Raw genomic sequence first — 18,186 nt, forward strand, 5'->3', positions numbered from 1 at the left:
TGTCAGAACTCTGTCAGAACTCTGTCAGAACTCTGTCAGAACTCTGTCAGAACTCTGTCAGAACTCTGTCAGAACTCTGTCAGAACTCTGTCGGACCTAGTCCCTCAAAGTCCGGTCGTGTGTACACGGCATTAGTGTTTCCCATGCAAGTTTTTTCTTCTACTAAAATGTGAATATAAATATTATTTTGTATGTTTAGTAATGTGATTTATTCAGTAATTGTGTATTAGTCATATAGTTGTTGTACGTCCTTGAAGTAAAATTATGATTTTTGTCGTACCTGGGTCTACCCTCTTGGAGATATTATTACTAATCTTATGGCACATTGATTATTTATTTTTACTGTTTGTGATTAGACTTAAATGTGTGTTTTTATTTTAAAGGCAGTGTCTAGTGGTTTTGTACATATTTCTTACTATATTTATTTATCATGGCCAAGGCTAAAATAAAAACCAATTAAAAAAATCTGTTTAGTTATTATGCATTTCTGGCTAACAGGCTAACTCATGTTCTTTCAGTTTATTTTCATCACAATGATTAATAGATGAATATGACTTGTGTTTAGGAGTGACTCAACGTTGTCAGACGACACAGATGCTTTAGTCAGACTGGGGCAGGCTTAAAGGGAGCTGTTTGTGCTTTGCTGTCTCTTTAGCTGATTCATAGTGCTTTGATAATCCTTGATCGTTTTATGAAATTAGTTTTTTTTAATGCATAATTAAATGTATCATTAATAGTAAAATTTTCCACCCAAACATTTGTGGTTTTAATTTGTTTATGCATTTGTTTTGCATTATATCTCTGGTTTAGCACACCTAATGTGTATCAGTTGCACAGTGCCTTTTACTAGTTAACCCTGTTTCCCCTAAAATAAGACCTAGCGTGATTGTCGGTGTTGGCTGCAATATAAGCCCTACCACCCAAATAAGCCCTACCCTGTTTCCTCAAAAATAAACCCTACCCTGAAAAGAAGACCTACAAGGACTTTAATTAGGGCTTATTTGGGGGGATAGGGCTTTTATTGCAGCTATCACCGACAATCACACTAGGTCTTATTTTAGGGGAAACAGGGTAGGTGGCATATACTTGGCTTATTTTTGGAGATTTTGTGTTTTTGTTATATAGTACCGTATATACTCGAGTATAAGCCGAGATTTTCAGCCTCTTTTTTGAGGCTGAAAGTGCCCCCTCGGCTTATACTCGAGTCGCCGCTGTCTGACTGCTCAATCAGCGTATCGAGCAGACAGACGGCGGACATTAATTTTCAAAAGCCGCGCCTCCTTCTCCGCCTCCGCCTGTGATAGGCGGAACACTGAATTTCCCAGCAGTCAGTGTTCCGCCTATCACGGACATCTGCTCATTCTCATACTACGGACGAGTATGAGAGGATGTCTGTGATAGGCGGAACACAGGCTGCTGGGAAATTGAGTGTTCCGCCTATCACAGGCGGAGGCGGAATTTTGAATTGTAGAATGGCCGCCAAAAAGAGCGGCGATCCATCGGCACGGGACGGAGGAGGCACGGCACGGGACGGAGGAGACACGGGACGGAGGAGGCACGGCACGGGGGAGGCACGGGACGGAGGAGGCTCGGGACGACGGCGGCTCGGGACGGAGGCTTGGGACACAGGTAGGCTGGACACACACACAAGGCTGCACGGACACACACACACACACACACACACACACACACACACACACACACACACACACACACACACACACACACACACACACACGGATGGATGGATACACACACACACACACACACACACACACACACACACACACAGGGATGGATGGATGGATGGATACACACACACACACACACAGGGATGGATGGATGGATGGATGGATACACACACACACACACACACACACACACACAGGGATGGATGGATGGATGGATACACACACAGGGATGGATGGATGGATGGACACACACACAGGGATGGATGGACGGACACACACACAGGGATGGACGGACACACAGGGATGGACAGCCATGTCTCACCCTCGGCTTATACACGAGTCAATAAGTTTTCCAGTTTTTTGGGGGTAAATTGGGGGCCTCGGCTTATACTCGGGTCGGCCTATACTCGAGTATATACGGTACATTAATGAGCAACCGTTTTCTGTAAGATATTAAACTGTTCTAACAGAAAAGCCTGTAAATTACAGTGAAGTTGTAGCAAAATTATAAGAACACACATTGTATCTTGCACTGTTTTGAATGGTTCTATATTTGTGTGTGTGTGTGTGTGTATGTATGTATGTATGTATGTGTGTGTGTGTGTGTATGTGTATGTATATATATATATGTGTGTGTGTATATATATGTGTATATATATTATTATTATTATTATTATTATATATATATTTTATTTTTTTATAAAAATGTTTTATTTTTCTTCTTCTTCTAGTTTTTATATCCTGGAAGTGATAAACATTCATCCTCGGAAAGTCACTTGTTACTATTTTCCGAAGAAAAATGTGAGTATTTGTGTTTGTTTTTTTTTTTTTTTTTTTAATTATCAAATAAATTATATTTTTTATATATTTTACCTGAAGGTAAGATTGGGGCTTTTTATCATCCGTTTAACTCTTTAGTGACAGTGATTGGGACACTGGCCCTGTTATTTTATAAGTAGTAGTAATGTGGCTTGGTGGTTATGTTGTGAATAACAAGGCCCAGGAAGAGAAAACACATTATAGAAAAGTGAATTGTCCTGTGTATGGCGTCAAATGGGATGGATTATTTTTTTTGTGCTGAGAAAACTAGGAACCGATCTAAAATTTCAGTAGTCTCCTGAACTACAGTGGATAACTTGTTCATAGATATGAACTGGATTCTTTGTTTAGTTTTTCCAGATAGTAAAAGATATATAAAACTCTGATTTAGACGATCCGTGCAAGATCTCAAATTTGTGGAATTGTTTGTAAGTAGGTTCCTTAGTTTGTCTTTGCCAAATAAGCCAGTTTTTTTTTTCCTGTCTTTTTTTAAATTTTATTTAATTGTATTTTTTTTTGAGGAAAGTCTTGCTCTTAGAATCCTTTCAATCAGGAAATAGGTGTTTTGGTGGAATCCTGTGCTGGCAATCGTAAGTTAATCATATCTTTTCTTTGCAGATATTGAGAAGTTTCATATAACTACTGATAAAAATGAAGATAAAAAAGTGGTAGGTTGAACGCAATTTGTAACATATTTAATCGGCATTGTATGCTATGAAAGTGATAATTGCTACAGTGGTCACCACATAATTATGCAGTGTTACATCAGAAGTAATAACTTTTAAGTCTAACCGTTAAAGGTATTCTAAACCTTCATGTTTTTTCATCTAAATTGCATCCTATGCATTAAGATGAAAAAACGCCTGTCAGTGACCGAACCCCCCCCCCCAGCCCCGCCCCCGTTTTACTTACCTGAACCCTCAAACTTGAGCTATCTCTCTGCCTGGGGTTATTGGCTAGATTGATAGCAGCGCAGCCATTGGCTCCTGCTATTGTCAGTCAATTCCGATGATGTGAGCGCCGGGGGCCTCTATGGACGCCAAATGCTGGACTTGGGAGCTTGCCTGCAACGAAGCCCCCTTGGGGAAGTGCTTCTCTGAGGGGGTTACCAGATGTGGGGAGGAGCTGCCGGGGGAACCCCAGGAGAGCAGGTTCACGGGCCACTTTTTTATTTTAGTTAATTTACCTTTTACAATCACTTTAAAATTCATATAGCTCCAGTAATATGGGTGTTTGTGTGTCTCTTTTAGAGATATATATATATATATATATATATATATATATATATATATATATATATATATATATATATATATATAATATAGCAATTTTGAAAAACATGCACACTTAAAGTGGCACTACACCCATTGATTTTAACCATTTAAGAAAAAAACTGTTACAGGAATTAAACTGTCACATTGATTGTACTCGCATCCAACCATCCAAACATCCAATGGCTGGTGCCATAACTGATCATATGTGCAGCACCATTGCAGTTGAAGATCAAACAGTGGCCATGATGGCAGCTTCCTTGGCTGAAAACAATAGGAGGTTTAGTTCTCTTTTTAAATTAGTTATTGTGTTCCAGTAGTTATGATTGCAGTTGTTACAATGGTGAAAATTTATCTTTTTTGTTGTACTTTAGGCAGTTGATAAATTGTCAGTGTTATGTTACCAGTTTCAATTAAAAAAGCTGCTCAGATGATCACTCTAGAGTTGTTTCTACATCATAGCACTAAACCGTGATGGTTACAAGTGATGCCTTCATTGAGAAGGTTTCTTTTATCTTTTTATGTATGTATATAGTCTCTCACAAAAGTAAGTACACCCCTCACGGTTTTATTTTTTAATTCTTTTTATATCTTTGCATGGGACAACACTGAAGAAATTAAATTTTGCTACAATGTTAAGTAGTGAATGTACAGCTTGTTTAACAGTGTAAGCTTGCTGTCCCCTCAAAATAGCTCACAGCCATTAATGTCTAAACTGCTGGCAACAAAAATGAGTACACCCCTAAGTGAAAATGTACAAATTGGGCCCAATGTATCAATATTTTGTGTGGCCACTATTATTATCTAGCACTGCCTTAACCCTCTTGGGCATAGAGTTCACCAGATCTTCACAGGTTGCCACTGGAGTCCTCTTCCACTCCATGACGACATCACAGCGCTGGGGGATGTTTGAGACCTTGCGCTCCTCCACCTTCAGTTTTGTGGATGCTCTGTAGGCTTTAGGTCTGGAGACCCGCTTGGCCAGTCCATCACCTTTACCCTTAACTTATTTAGCAAGGCAGTGGTCGTCTTGGAGGCGTGTTTGGAGTCGTTATGTCGGAATACTGCCCTGTGGCCCAGCCTCTGAAGGGAGGGGTTCATGCTCTGCCTCAATATGTCACCAGTACATGGTGGCATTCATGGTTCCCTAAATGAACTGTAGCTCCCCAGTGCTGGCAGCACTCATGTGGCCCCAGACCATGATACTCCCACCACCTAGGCAAGACACGCTTGTCTTTGTACTCCTCACCTGGTTTCGGCCACACACACGCTTGACACCATCTAAACCAAATACGTTTATCTTAGTCTCATCAGACCACAGGACATGGTTTCAGTAATCAGTGTCCTGCTTGTCTTCAGCAAACTGTTTGCGGGCTTTCTTGTGCATCATCTTTAGAAGAGGCTTCCTTCTGGGAAGACAGCCATGAAGACCAATTTTGATGCAGTGTGCGGCGTATGGTCTGAGCACTGACAGGCTGACCCCCCTTCAACCTCTGCAGAAATGCTGGCAGCACTCATATGTCTATTTCCCAAAGACAACCTCTGGATATGACACTGAGCAAGTGCAGTCAACTTCTTTGATCGACCATGTGGAGACCTGTCCTGAATGGAACCTGTCCTGTCGAACCTGTCCTGTTAAACTGCTGTATGATCTTGGTCACCATGCTGCAGCTCAGTTTCAGGGTCTTGGCAATCTTTATGGCCTAGGCCGTCTTTATGTAGAGTAATGCCGCGTACACACGACCAGACTTGGGTCCGACAGACTTTCGACGGAGTTCTGACTGAGTTCTGACAGAGTTCTGACGGACTTTCCGAAGGAACGGACTTGGCCACACACAATCACAACAAAGTCCGACGGATTCGAATGTGATGACGTACGACCAGACTAGAATAAGGAAGTTCATAGCCAGTAGCCAATAGCTGCCTTCGCATCGGTTTTTGTCCATCGGACTAGCACACACACGAGCGGATTTCTCGGTAGGAACTGGGTCCGGCGGAGTTCTGGTGGAAAAATTTGAAACATGTTCCATTTCTAAAGTCTGTCAGACTTTTGCAAATCAAAAGTCCGCTGCAGCCCACACACGATCGAAAAGTCTGCCGGAATCATTCCGTCAGACTTTTGATGTTGAAAAGTCTGGTCGTGTGTACGCGGCATAACAATTCTTTTTTTTCAGATCCTCAGAGTTCTTTGCCATGAGGTGCCATGTTGAACTTCCAGTGACCGGTATGAGAGAGTGAGAGCAATAACACCAAATTTAACACACCTGGGAGGGAAAATGGCTACATGGGCCCAATTTGGAAATTTACACTTGGGGTGTACTCGTTTTTTGTTGCCAGCGGTTTAGACATTAATGGCTGTGTAAGTTATTTTGAGGGGACAGCAAATTGACACTGTTATACAAGCTGTACACTCACTAATTTACATTGCAGCAAAGTGTCATTTCTTTAGTGTTGTCACATGAAAAGATTATAATAAAATATATTTACAAAAATGTGAGCGGTATACTCACTTTTGTGAGATACTGTAACTGCCCATTGCATTTGTAGTTTTACTATGGACTATTTTTTCCTTTTGTGCTACAGGTCATCAAAAATCTTGGACAGATCCCTAAGGAGAGAATAGCCGAAGACTTTGTGTGGGCACAATGGGACATGTCAGCCCAGAGGCTCTTTTATATTATTCCCAAGGTATATTGTGTTGTGTGTTCCAGCTCTGCATGTGTAATTGGCTTTATATTTTTAAACCAGTAAATTTTACTTTTTATCACACATTCACTAGTAGTGAATCATTGTAATTTAAAATGCACCCATCTATAAGTTTCACTTGCAATGATTGGCAAATGTCATATTAACTGCTTTATATACAGTATATGCACAGACATGTTTCTTTTGATACATCTTTTTGGCAGGAACGCTTTGGTAAACTGTGCACTGCAAAGATGACCAGTTTACATTTATTAGGCAGGCCAAGATTTTTCTTTTGCAATATTTTTTTTTGTTTTTGTTTTTTTTGTTAAAGCTTACAAAATCAACTTTAGATATAAAAAGGAATGCTGTGCAGGTCATGGAGGTGAGATGTAATGAATCCACAGGTCCCAGACAAGTTCAAATTTGTTCTGTGAATTCCGTATGCTGGACAACCTATTCCCTAAGGTAATCGCCAACTTTTTTGCTAGCTCCTATTCTAGCCAGGACCATAGAAGACAATAATATTCCTGATCCCTTGGGGTTGGCCGGTGCGGGGATAAACCCCCAACTTTGCTTCTTCAGGGTTTTTTTTTTCATGATAGTATAGACAAGGGCATAAACCCTAGTCCAAGACTTCAGAATCTTTGGGCACAGCCACCATATGTGAACCATGTTGCCCTTGATTTGAGCAATCTCAAACGTTTTGGCAATATCCCTGCATTTACATTTTAGCTTTTTTTTTGTTTCCACTAGTGCGATTTTTCATGCGATTTGGGACTGAAAAGTCGTACCCCATAATTGTCAAAATACACAGGCATTGCTTCAAGTCGCGGCTAAATCGCGCGACTTTAGGGACACAATAGTGGAAACATAGCCTTCAGGCTAATTTTATAGTTTGCTTCTATTAATTTAGATATATTTAGCCACCATACTGTATCACTTAGAAAGTTCAAAGGGCTTGTTCAGATCTGTTTGCAAAAGGTTCATGTAATACAGTTTTAGGGTTGTCTCATGTAATAGCATATAGATTGTGGAAATGTGGCCTTTCATCAAAGACCTTACACGGCTTTTCAAAAGAAATCCACCTGACTGCAGGGTCACCTAGGATTTTTTTTTTTTCTGCAGGAAAGATTTTATCTGCCTAAAGCAAAGTTCCTTCATCTCAGGGAGTTGGTGTTTGTGTATAAAGTAGGACCTATCCCATAATGATCATCCACACAATCGTGGACTAAATCGAGGGGTTTCCAAGAATTTGAAGAAAGTGCTATGCCTTGAATAAAGATGATACATAATCCCATGACAATGTTAAAGGAGACGTCCAGCCTGAGCTAGTTTGGCTGGGCTTCTCCTATGGGTCACAGAAGTGCAATTCGTTTTTCACTCCTGTGACCAGTTTTTCAGCAGAGGGCAGTCTCAAGTCCACTCTCTGCTGACATGACACAGTTCAGTGCATCACACAGTTCAGTGCACTGATGGCCGTCTCAGCGAGATGCTGAGACAGCTGCTCCCAGCCCCTCCACAGTTTAGCACTCCAGTGAGCATGGAGGAGCAGAGAGGGAGAGCTGCTGATTGACACGCAGCAGCTCTCTGCTCGGGGAGCTGGGAGAACTGAGCCATCGGAGGTGGCCGATGGCTTGGTCTTCAGTGCAGAGATGCTGGGGGACAGATGCAGCACCAGACTGATGCTGCATCCACCTAGGTAAGTAGGATTATGGGATAGATTTTTACGATCCATAAAAGACTAAACTCCACCCCCAGCACAGACACCCTCAAGACTGCAATATCAAGCATAAACCCTTCAGCATAGACACTGCCCCCCCCCCAGCGCAGACCTTGGTATACACCTCAGTACAGACATCCAAATCCAGCATAGCACTGACCCTTAATACAGACCAGCTGCCCCCTCCCAGGCATGACTCCTTAGTACAGATCCCTCCTCCATTCCTTAGCAGAGACTCCTCAGTATAGATTTCCCTCACCCAACACAAACGCTTGTGCACAGAGTCTGCCTCCCCCCCCGTCCAGCTCACAGTGGTGGCAGAGAGGGCAGGGCGCAGCAGTGACAGAAGCTTAGACCGATTATCACTGAAGGAAAGGATTAAGCAAAATATCAGGGCTAGTGGCAGACAGAGAATAGTAAGAGCTGAGTACCAAGTTAAAGGCAGGTGCTGAATTTCAGCAGTGTAACTGCAACATAACAGATGCAGAAGGCATATACTTTTGGTCAAGCATTGAGCTCACTGATTTGAAGTGTGACCATACCAAAATGCTGAACATCTTAAAGCAGTTAGCATGTGCCTAGCCCTAGACACCACATGTATAAGCATTCCAGAAAGAGTAGAAGAGGCTAGGGGGATTTTTCATATATAGTTCAGTAGAAGACTTGCAATTCTGAATCCATAACCACACATTGCCCTGATCATTGCCCTTTGTTGCATCTAGGGTTGCACGGATACTAATATCCTATACCTGAAACCGATACTTTCAGGCTCGTTCTTTGAGCTGTCAGTGGGTCTCCCCTGTTGAGAGCCCAAGTATTGAAGTCTGGTAATTGGAGCTGTGAGAAAAAAAAAAAGCTGCTGGCAATGTTTGCTGAAACACTAAAATAAAAAGAAATTGTTTTCTTTTTGTATCTTTCTGTTTCTTCATCTGCAGATCAAAGGGATGAACAAATGTTCCTCTGTTTTTACCCTTTTATTTTTTTCTCAAAAAAGGATTTTTATTGGTAAAAATCAAGGTAACATACATGTTCATACAAGAAACAGAACATAAAACAAAAGGGGGAAAAGAAACGGCACACTTGTCATTCCAATGTACCCTTATTGTATAAATGAGATTATTTCCCTTACGTACAGCATTCCATCTTATGGAGGTTATATGGCCCATTAGGCCTCAACACTTTTGCACCCAGGTATTCCTTTACCTTACTGTGTTTTTATACACTTATACCCTCTGTTCTGACTCGTCAGCTCATTTCTTATGCCGCGTACACACGATCAAACAATCCGGTGGAAAAGTCCGGCAAACTCAAGTCCGCCAAACAATCCCCCGTGTGTAGCCTCCGGCATACTTTTTTGACCCGACAGTACGGCGGACTTAGAATTTCGGTTTGCACAAAAATTTGCACGCCGTACTCGCATTTCGGCGGACAATCCGGCCGTGTGTATGCAAGTCCGCCGTACTTTTGAAATGAGCGGACTTTTCCCACCCGGAGAAAAGTCCGCTCATTTCGAGCGGGTCTCCAGGTAGGCGCTGCGTTGCCACTTATATAGGGACAAGGGGCGGTGTCACATGGCTTTATGTCACATGGGTTGGTCACATGGGTTGATGTCACATGGGGACTGTGACATCGTAAGGGGGCGGGGTCACCATGTGACACCAACCCATGTGACATAAAGCCATGTGACACCGCCCCTTGTCCCTATATAAGTGGCCACGCAGCGCGTCCCTGGCATTGTGGCCGGAGAGAGCGTCGAGTCAACATCTCCAGGAGAAGGAGAAGAAGAAGAACGGAAGGCGGCAGCGGCGACAGAAGACGGGGCAACCGCCTGTAAAAGAGCTATAAGAAGGCGCGGTGGCCCGGCAGAAGAACCGAAGAGGGGGACAAGACCCCCGAAGTCGGGAGAAGAGGCCGGCGGCGAGGAAGAAAGCCGGACTCCTCCGCTAGCAAAAGAGCTACAAGAAGATAGCGGAGGAGTCCGGCGAGAAGACCCCTGAAGACGGAAGACCCCCCGGAGCTGTGCAATAAAGTATTTTATCTCGTGTGTTGTTTTTTTTTTTTTTTTTTTTTTTTGTACTTTTATTTTACAGGTGAATGGGTAGGGGTACATTGTACCCCATACTCATTCACATAGGGTGGGGGGCCCCCTTATTAAAGGGGGCTCCCGGATTCCGATAAGCCCCCCACCCGCAGACCCCGACAGCCAACGGCCAGGGTTGTCGGGAAGAGGCCCTTGTCCTCATCAACATGGGGACAAGGTGCTTTGGGGTGGGGGGGCCGCGCGGCCCCCCCCTTCCCCAAGGCACCCCCCATGTTGAGGGCACGCAGCCTGGTATGGCTCAGGAGGGGGGGGGGCGCTCGCTCGCCCCCTTTCCTGGCCGGCCGGGTAGTGTGCTCGGACAAGGGTCTGTTGTGGACCCCTTTAAGTCCATACCAGGCGGCGGGGCCAGCGACGTCTCCTTCGCGGCCCCGCCTACCTGGAGACGCGCTCGAAATGAGCGGACTTTCCTCCGCATGTGTGGGCGAGTCTGTTCATTTCTAAAGTACGGCGGACTTAGTACGGCGGCCTTAGTATGCCGTATTAGTCCACTGAAAAAGTGCCGTGTGTGGGCAAGTAGCCCGTTCGAAAATTCCGACGGACAGTTTGGCGGACGTCCGCCAGACTAAGTACGTCGGACAGACGGCTACGTGTGTACGCGGCTTTAGAGAAGCAATCTGTCCAGAACCAGTTCCAGGGGGCATAACACTGGGGCATTCAGCCATGGAGCCGACAATAAATCAAATTTTCCTTTGGGGGCAGCCCCTGTGATGATAAATGTACTTTTCCAAGTGTAATGTAGCTCCCATCTGAGCTATCCATTCCCGCAACCTAGGAGGGTCACTTGCCTTCCAATGTAAAGATAAGTTTATAGGCTTTGACAATGGCTCTACCAATGGCCTTCCTAGGGTTATCCTCAATTGGGAGATCGTCCATAATGCCTAGTATACACACTTTTGGATCTTGTGGAACCTTTACCATGAATACATCATTTATAGTTTCAATGACCCCTCCTTCAATAGCGATGCAACTTGGGGCATCGCCACAATAAGTGAATGAGATCTCCATGGTCCCTGGTGCATTGATCATTTTCCCCAATACCCATCTTGTGCAGTCTGCCCGGCGTTAGGTGTACCCTCATTACACTATACAATTGTGACAGTCGTTGTGCCGTGTTAAGCAAACACCCTTGTATTGCCTGTAGGGCCTCTGCCCATTGATCATCCTCAAATGTTCCTACATCCCTCTCCCAGGAGGTAGTCGCCTTTGATGGGAATCCTGGCAAAAATGTGGTGAGTAGCAATGCATATGATATGGAGATAAAGCCCTTTATAACTGGAAACTTCTATCATATAGTGAAAGATTGGGGTGGGGGATTGTATCCATGGGTTGTTTCTTGCTTGTGTTTTGACGGCGTGCCTCAGTTGTAAGTAATGAAAATACATTGATTTGGGTACTCCATGTTTTTCCTGTAACTCTGCAAAGGCGAGCAATCTACCCCTATTAAAAATGTGAGCTAAGTGGGTGACCCCGTAATGTTTCCAATGTTCCGCGCAAGTCAAAAGAAGCAGCTCCACCGAATACTGGTTGTTCCAAATCGGACTGTATCCTGTAAAGCCTTTTACGTCTTGTAATTGATATGCTCTGATCTAGAAAATCTGGAATAAAACACATGTGGGGGAAGAGCTTATTTGACTTGGCAAACGATAAGGCCTCTAGAGCCGTGACCACCTTATCTAAGCACGTGGTATGTCTTAAGAGGGCAGTTGTGGGATCCTCCCACCTCTGTTCCGCTTGATATGGCTCGAGCAATATGTTGCAGTTGAGCGGCTAAATAATATAGCCATGGGTTGGGAAGGGCCAGTCCTCCTGCCTCTTTAGATTTCTGAAGCTGTTCCAATCTAATCCTGTGGGGTTTTTTGAGCCAGATAAAGGCTCTAAATAAGGAGTTGATGATTCTAAATATTTTTAGTGGTATTATCAATGGGGTGTTATGTAGGATATACAATAATTGTGGCATAAAGATCATTTTAGTAAGGTTTATTCTGCCTATCAATGACATTTTCAATTTGGCCCATATTTTAGTTTTATCCCTAATCCTGCCTAATAATGGGGAAAGATTCAACGTTATATATTCATGGGGCAGTAGAATGATCCATATCCCTAGGTATTTAAATTTGGTTGACACCGGGATGTCTTGTAGTGTGGGGTCCTGTGGAGTTGTCGAGTCTAATATCATAATGTTTGATTTTGATAATCGCTAGACCCGAACGACCCGAATATTTTAATGACAGACATGGCCTCACCCAGGGACCCCAACGTGTCCCCTGGTAACAGCATGGCATCGTCGGCATATAGCATTAGCTTTTCATGTATCTGTCCATATTTGAAGCCAGTTATTAGGAAGTTAGAACGCACTAGGGCTGCCATAGGCTCTATGGCAAAAAGTAGAGGGGACAAGGGGAAGCCCCGTCTGGTCCCTCTGTATAGTGGGAAAGGGGAGAGCGCCTGTCCTGCCTCTTATTACCTCCGAAGGGGAGTTATATAAAAGTTGTACCCATGATAGGAACCCAGGCCCAAACACAAATCTTTCAAGAGTCTCCCACAGATACTGCCATTCTATGCTGTCAAACGCCTTGTGTGCATCAAGTGACAGCAATGAGCTGTCACCCGTATTATCCGCGCAGGACTGAATGTTGAGGAATAATCAACGGAGGTTGATGGCCGTGGATCTTCCCGGTATGAAACCAGATTGATCTGGTTGGATAATGGATGATATCATTGTATTAAGTCTCAGGGCTAGCACTTTGGCAAGGATTTTGATATAGTTCTGTAAGAGCAATATCGGACTGTATGAGCCAGGGTCCAATGGGTCTTTCCCTGGTTTGAGAAGCAGTACAATGCTGGCTCGTCTCATAGTCTGGAAGATGTTGTGACTCCCTAGCTGAGTTTAGGGTATGGAGTAGTTGTGGTAATATTATCCCCATACTGTTTATATACCTCGATCGGGATGCCGTCGTCTCCTGGGGCCTTTGAGTTTGGAAATGAGTTGGTGACTATATGCATCTCCTCTACTGTAATGGGGCAATTTCAAGAAATTCCACCTGGGACTCTGTTAAGCATGGTAGCTCTATCCCCTGTAGGAAATCCTGAACCTCCTCTATAATACGTGTCTGCTTAGATCTGTAAAGCTCAGAGTAGAAGTCCACCAATTCCTGTACAACCAGGTCAGGGGTGTTAACCAACCTTCCCAATTTATTGCATAGTGCCCCAATAGATGGGGATGATTGATGTGAGTGTACTATCGTGGCTAGGAGTTTACCCGTCTATTCACCTTCCTCATAAAAGGCCATTTTGTTGAGAACTTTTTTTTTTTTTTTTATCCGCTTTTGAGGCGTTAATTCTATTGATTGCATCCTGTGCAGCTATCCACGCCTCCCGGGTGCCCTCACCTGAATTGGCAATGTATTCCACCTCCAGGTGTCTCACCAACTGATCAGCCTGTTCCCTCTGAGCAGACGTATTGCGCTTAATGGAATTGACCTCAGATATAAAAAGTCCCCTCATGAAAGTTTTGAAAGCATCCCAGGCGGTATTCGAGTCAGGATAGTCTGTGTGTCTCTGCCGGTAAGCCGCAATGTCTGTCTCAATGTTGGTGTGGGAAGGGAAAAGATTTAGCCAGAAGGCATTGAGCTTCCATGGGGCTCTCGGCAGGTTAGATGCTGATCTGACCTTCAGGTGTACTAATGGGGAGGGGAATGAACAGAAATGCTTCTAGTGAGGCATTGTACCTTCTCTACATACTGGGTTGCCGATGCCGAGCACAGACAGGTCAATTCTAGATGGGGACATGTGTGTTTTGGAAAAGCACGAGAATTATCTCTGTTGGGTTCCTATTTCTCCAGGAGTCTGTCCATCCTACTTGCTCTATAAATTTTGCTAAGGTTGGTTTAATCTTAGTGGGGCCCCCTGGCGGAGGAAGGAGTCTATCTACAGTTGGGTCTATAATGCCATTAAGATCTCCCACTATCAATAAGGGAATCCCAGGACTGGCCAGTTGAAATGTCAGTAGGGCATGTAGAACTATAGGATTAAACGGTGGGGGTGTATACACTGCTGCAAGAATAAATGTCAACTGTGAAACTCTGCACAACAAAAACACATGTCCCCTCCCTCCTCAACTTTTGAGTCAACCAATTGAAAGTCAAGGGTACGATGCACCAATACACTCATCCCCCTTGAGTATGAGGTATGAGCGGAATGGTGCGCCCACCCTGCCCAGGCAAACCCCAGCCACGACAATGTGTCTGGTGTTAGGTGGGTTTCCTGTAACACACGAATAGCTGGTAGATGTTTTCTAATAGATGTGGACACCATGGTACGCTTGAGGGGATCACCAAGGCCCCTCACGTTCCATGAGACTATAGGGGTGCAAGCCATCATGTCACATCACCATAATGAGTATCGTATAGTAGTTGAGCCATCACTGCTGCCCACGATCCCAATCCATCAGACAGTGGGTCTCCCCATCCCCTACACATTAAAAGCATATTAAATTGTGGCATACATAACCAGTTCTTGTCATCCCGAGGCCATCTCCTGCCCCCTTCTCGGGGATCCCATTGAGTGCCCTCCATGTCTGCAGTAAAATGGGAGTTTACCAGGACTGGAATGTTATCTTGCCCAGAGTGATTCTTTATAGAGACAGCCCAGTGTTCTCTTTGCCAGGCATGTCCAGTTGCTTGTATCTCTGCCAGTGGTCCATAATGCTGTATTGATATCACCTTGCTCCCCGTGGGAGTGGAGTCTTCAGTATGGGAGCGAAAAATTAACTTCAGTAACTGAACTAATAGTAACTGATGGGTGCGGACAAAAACCCAGTCCGGTCTTTGCTGCAACAGGCATACAGTGACCAAAGTCTCGCAACATATTTTGCACTCCAATGGTTGTACTAATCGCATAGGAAATTTTTTTTGTTCATTTCCTGCTAACACTGGGGTGCGTGTCTCCCGACCCTGTAACCGTGTGGCGTTAAGACAGCCAATAGTATTGAAACCCCTTTTACAGGGAATTTGTAATCCAGAGTCCTTTCAGAAGCCGCAGCTAAGTATATTCACATAGGGCTCATTCTGCCTCCTCCTCGTTTCTTCCTGCTTGGCGAAAGAGGCGTTCATTCGCGTCAAGCCACGCAGAGGCCTCCGCTGCTGATTCAAAGAATTGCGCCCTTCCCCCTGCTATCACCCGAAGTTTAGCAGGGTATAACATGGCATAGTTGGCCCGCAGGCATTGCAGACTCCTTCTCACATCCCCAAAATTAGCTCTGCGCCTCTGTATATCAGCCAAGAAATCGGGGTAAAATGATACCCTCGCACCATTATGCTGCCATTTTGATTGTCTTGTGGCATCATCTTCTCTCCCTTCTGCAGTGTTTCGGGAGCTCTGTGTTTTCCAGTGCCGGTTTGTATCACTGGATCGGTCGGGAAAGGTTTTTTTTTTTTTTTTGCAGGATGCTTACAGGGAGCTCTGTGAGACACATCTGCTCACATGCCGCTCCTGGCCACGCCCCCCCTCTTACCCCTTATTAACCCTTAATTTACTCTAATCGGCCTTAATTAACTCCCTGTTCTCCTCCATTTAATTATTATTTTGCTGTGGTTTTTTTTTTTTTTTTTTTATTTATTTTTTTCAATGTCTATTTTATAAATGATCAACAATTTAAAACTTTTTTTTAAATTTTTTTTATTTGCTTTGTTAGTGATAATTTTTACGCATATATATTATCATATATGTACACATTTCACATTGGAAAAAGCGCAAAATTAAAAACAAAAATCAATTTAATTTGTAAATGACTCTTCAATGATTTGTACCATTGCTGACAGCTGAAGGGAAAACAAAACAGTTGTGGTAGGTATCAGTAATTGGTATCAAAGAGTACTTCTTCTTTTATTTTTTATTTTTATTGGTACTCGTACTCATTGTAAGGAAAAAAAAAGATGGTATTAGTGCATCCCTAGTTGCAGCCCTGATATTCCCAGTGCTGATACCGTTTTTACATCAGTGGTGCGTGACATGGTTACTATTGAAAGAGTTTCTTCAGTCCCTCCACCAAAAAATTAAGTTGGCAGCTATAAATACTGAAACTGTTGACTTTTAATAAGAGGAAACGTTACCTGCCCCTGGATCCAGCACTGTCCTCACCCGGGCTGGTTTTTCGCTGATCTTCAGGTCCCCAGTCCTGCCATGCTAACTGTGGGAAGCCAGCTGCGACTCCCACTGTGCATACGCAAGTTGCGTTGCATTTTGTGATAGTTCCCATAGCCTCTTGGGACATTTGACATGTTCCAAGAGCCTGGGAGGAAGTGGTGAACACCCGCTCTGATCGTCTAGGCGGTCCAGGCGGAAGTGGGTACCTGGCAAAACCAGATGTCCACTCCGCATAAAAATAAAAATTAATGTGCCAAAAGTTGAAGCGGAGGGAGGCGGCAGAAAAGTTTTATTATTTTAACTTTAGGTATTTAACTTTTTTACTATTCAGGTAGACCAATGTTATCACATCTTCTTGACTTTATCAGATGAGTTGCACTTGTATGCTAGAACTCCATATGTGATGGTGACTGAAAAATACTTTTGTCTTCTTGATCTAATTGTGTGGAATGTCATCCTAGTTGCAGAGTTTTTTTCCCTCTGTCTTCTGTTTTGCGTGACTTTAGAAGCTATTTAGCAGTTTTTTTTTTTATACACTTAACTAGCGTTTTAATGAGGTAAAAATATTTCAAAAGAAACTTGTAGCTGTGTTTAATCGAGTTTCAACTATGTCAAATTTCCGTACAATTCCAATTTATGAATGCATGCTTAGGATTCCATTGGACAGCGTGAACATTTGCAAATGTGACTGAAGAAACTGTTTCGCTGTGTTCATTCTACCCTAACGCAACTACAACCCAAGTCCCATTCACACTTAGTTTTTGTCAGATGTATCAAGATTATTTACAGCTTGGCTTTGTATCGTGCATGTTAATACACCTTCACGTGCATTTTAATGTGCATTGATATGTGTTTTGGTAAATTTTCACTGTTTTTTAAAGTAAACTGCCTCTGGACAATAGTTAACATTCTCTTGAAGTGTACAGTATGTAAACCTTAAAATGTATTTTCTTCTTTCCCAATACACCATTGAAAGGGTTTTGCTTTATATGTTCTTTAAATCCCCAAAAATGAAGTACTGTACATGATTTATGAACTGTTCAGACACAAAATATAGAATCCATTTTTGCATGGCGAGCAGCAATTTTTTTTTTTTTTATGTCCGCGTTTAATGACCAAAAATTAGAGAGGAATGGTGTGACCTTGTGTAAACGGCTATATTCTCAGGCATATTCTGTTGTCCATTGGGATTTTTATTTTACAGGTAAGGTAAGATTCAAAAAGCTTTTGAACATTATTCTATTTCAATCTATCTTTTGACATTCTGTTAACATATCTTTTAAAAATAGGAATGGGTTGCATAAATTTAGGTTGCATAACCCGTCATAAGTGTTGTTTGTTTGTTTTCAGCGTTCAAGTAGCGTTTTGCACTGCGTCCAGTTTTACCCAGATGAAAATTTTAAATATGTTGTAAGTATTAATTTTTTCAAGGAATTTCTCTTTTTTTTTTTTTTTTTTTCACTGCAGGTTTATACTCCCTGTACTTAAATTGGAATTCCACCCAAAAGTGGAACTTCGCTCATTTGTTCCCCCCCCAGTACAATAGGCACCTTTTTGGGGGGGGGAGGGGGGACAGAATACCTGTTCCCAATTCCAGGAGCCACAGCTGAGAGAGGAGATGAGCGGAGCTTCACACATGTGCTGTAGGGTTCCCCATGTGAAGGGCAGCGGCAGCATCCGGCAGCTAAAGGAAACATCAGCTGAGTGCAGACATGGCTGGAGTCCAGGACAGCTTTTTTTTTTTTTTTTTTT

General features: G+C 43.3%; 1 protein-coding gene across 2 annotated transcripts in view; it reads left to right on the plus strand.

Moving 5' to 3' along the window:
- The window catches only part of GSAP (gamma-secretase activating protein), a 199,833-nt gene that overhangs the window by 62,232 nt on the left and 119,415 nt on the right, over positions 1-18,186 (plus strand). For both annotated transcript variants that reach the window (XM_077471205.1, XM_077471204.1), the window contains exons 7-10: positions 2,423-2,492; positions 3,129-3,178; positions 6,365-6,469; positions 17,785-17,844. In XM_077471205.1, the coding sequence (XP_077327331.1) occupies positions 2,423-2,492; positions 3,129-3,178; positions 6,365-6,469; positions 17,785-17,844 (285 nt within the window). The remainder of the gene's footprint in view (positions 1-2,422; positions 2,493-3,128; positions 3,179-6,364; positions 6,470-17,784; positions 17,845-18,186) is intronic.

The sequence above is a fragment of the Lithobates pipiens genome, unplaced genomic scaffold (genome assembly GCF_037356315.1).
Source record: "Lithobates pipiens isolate NorthernLeopardFrog02 unplaced genomic scaffold, aLitPip1_a1.2 Scaffold_8, whole genome shotgun sequence".
Lineage (NCBI taxonomy): Eukaryota > Metazoa > Chordata > Amphibia > Anura > Ranidae > Lithobates > Lithobates pipiens.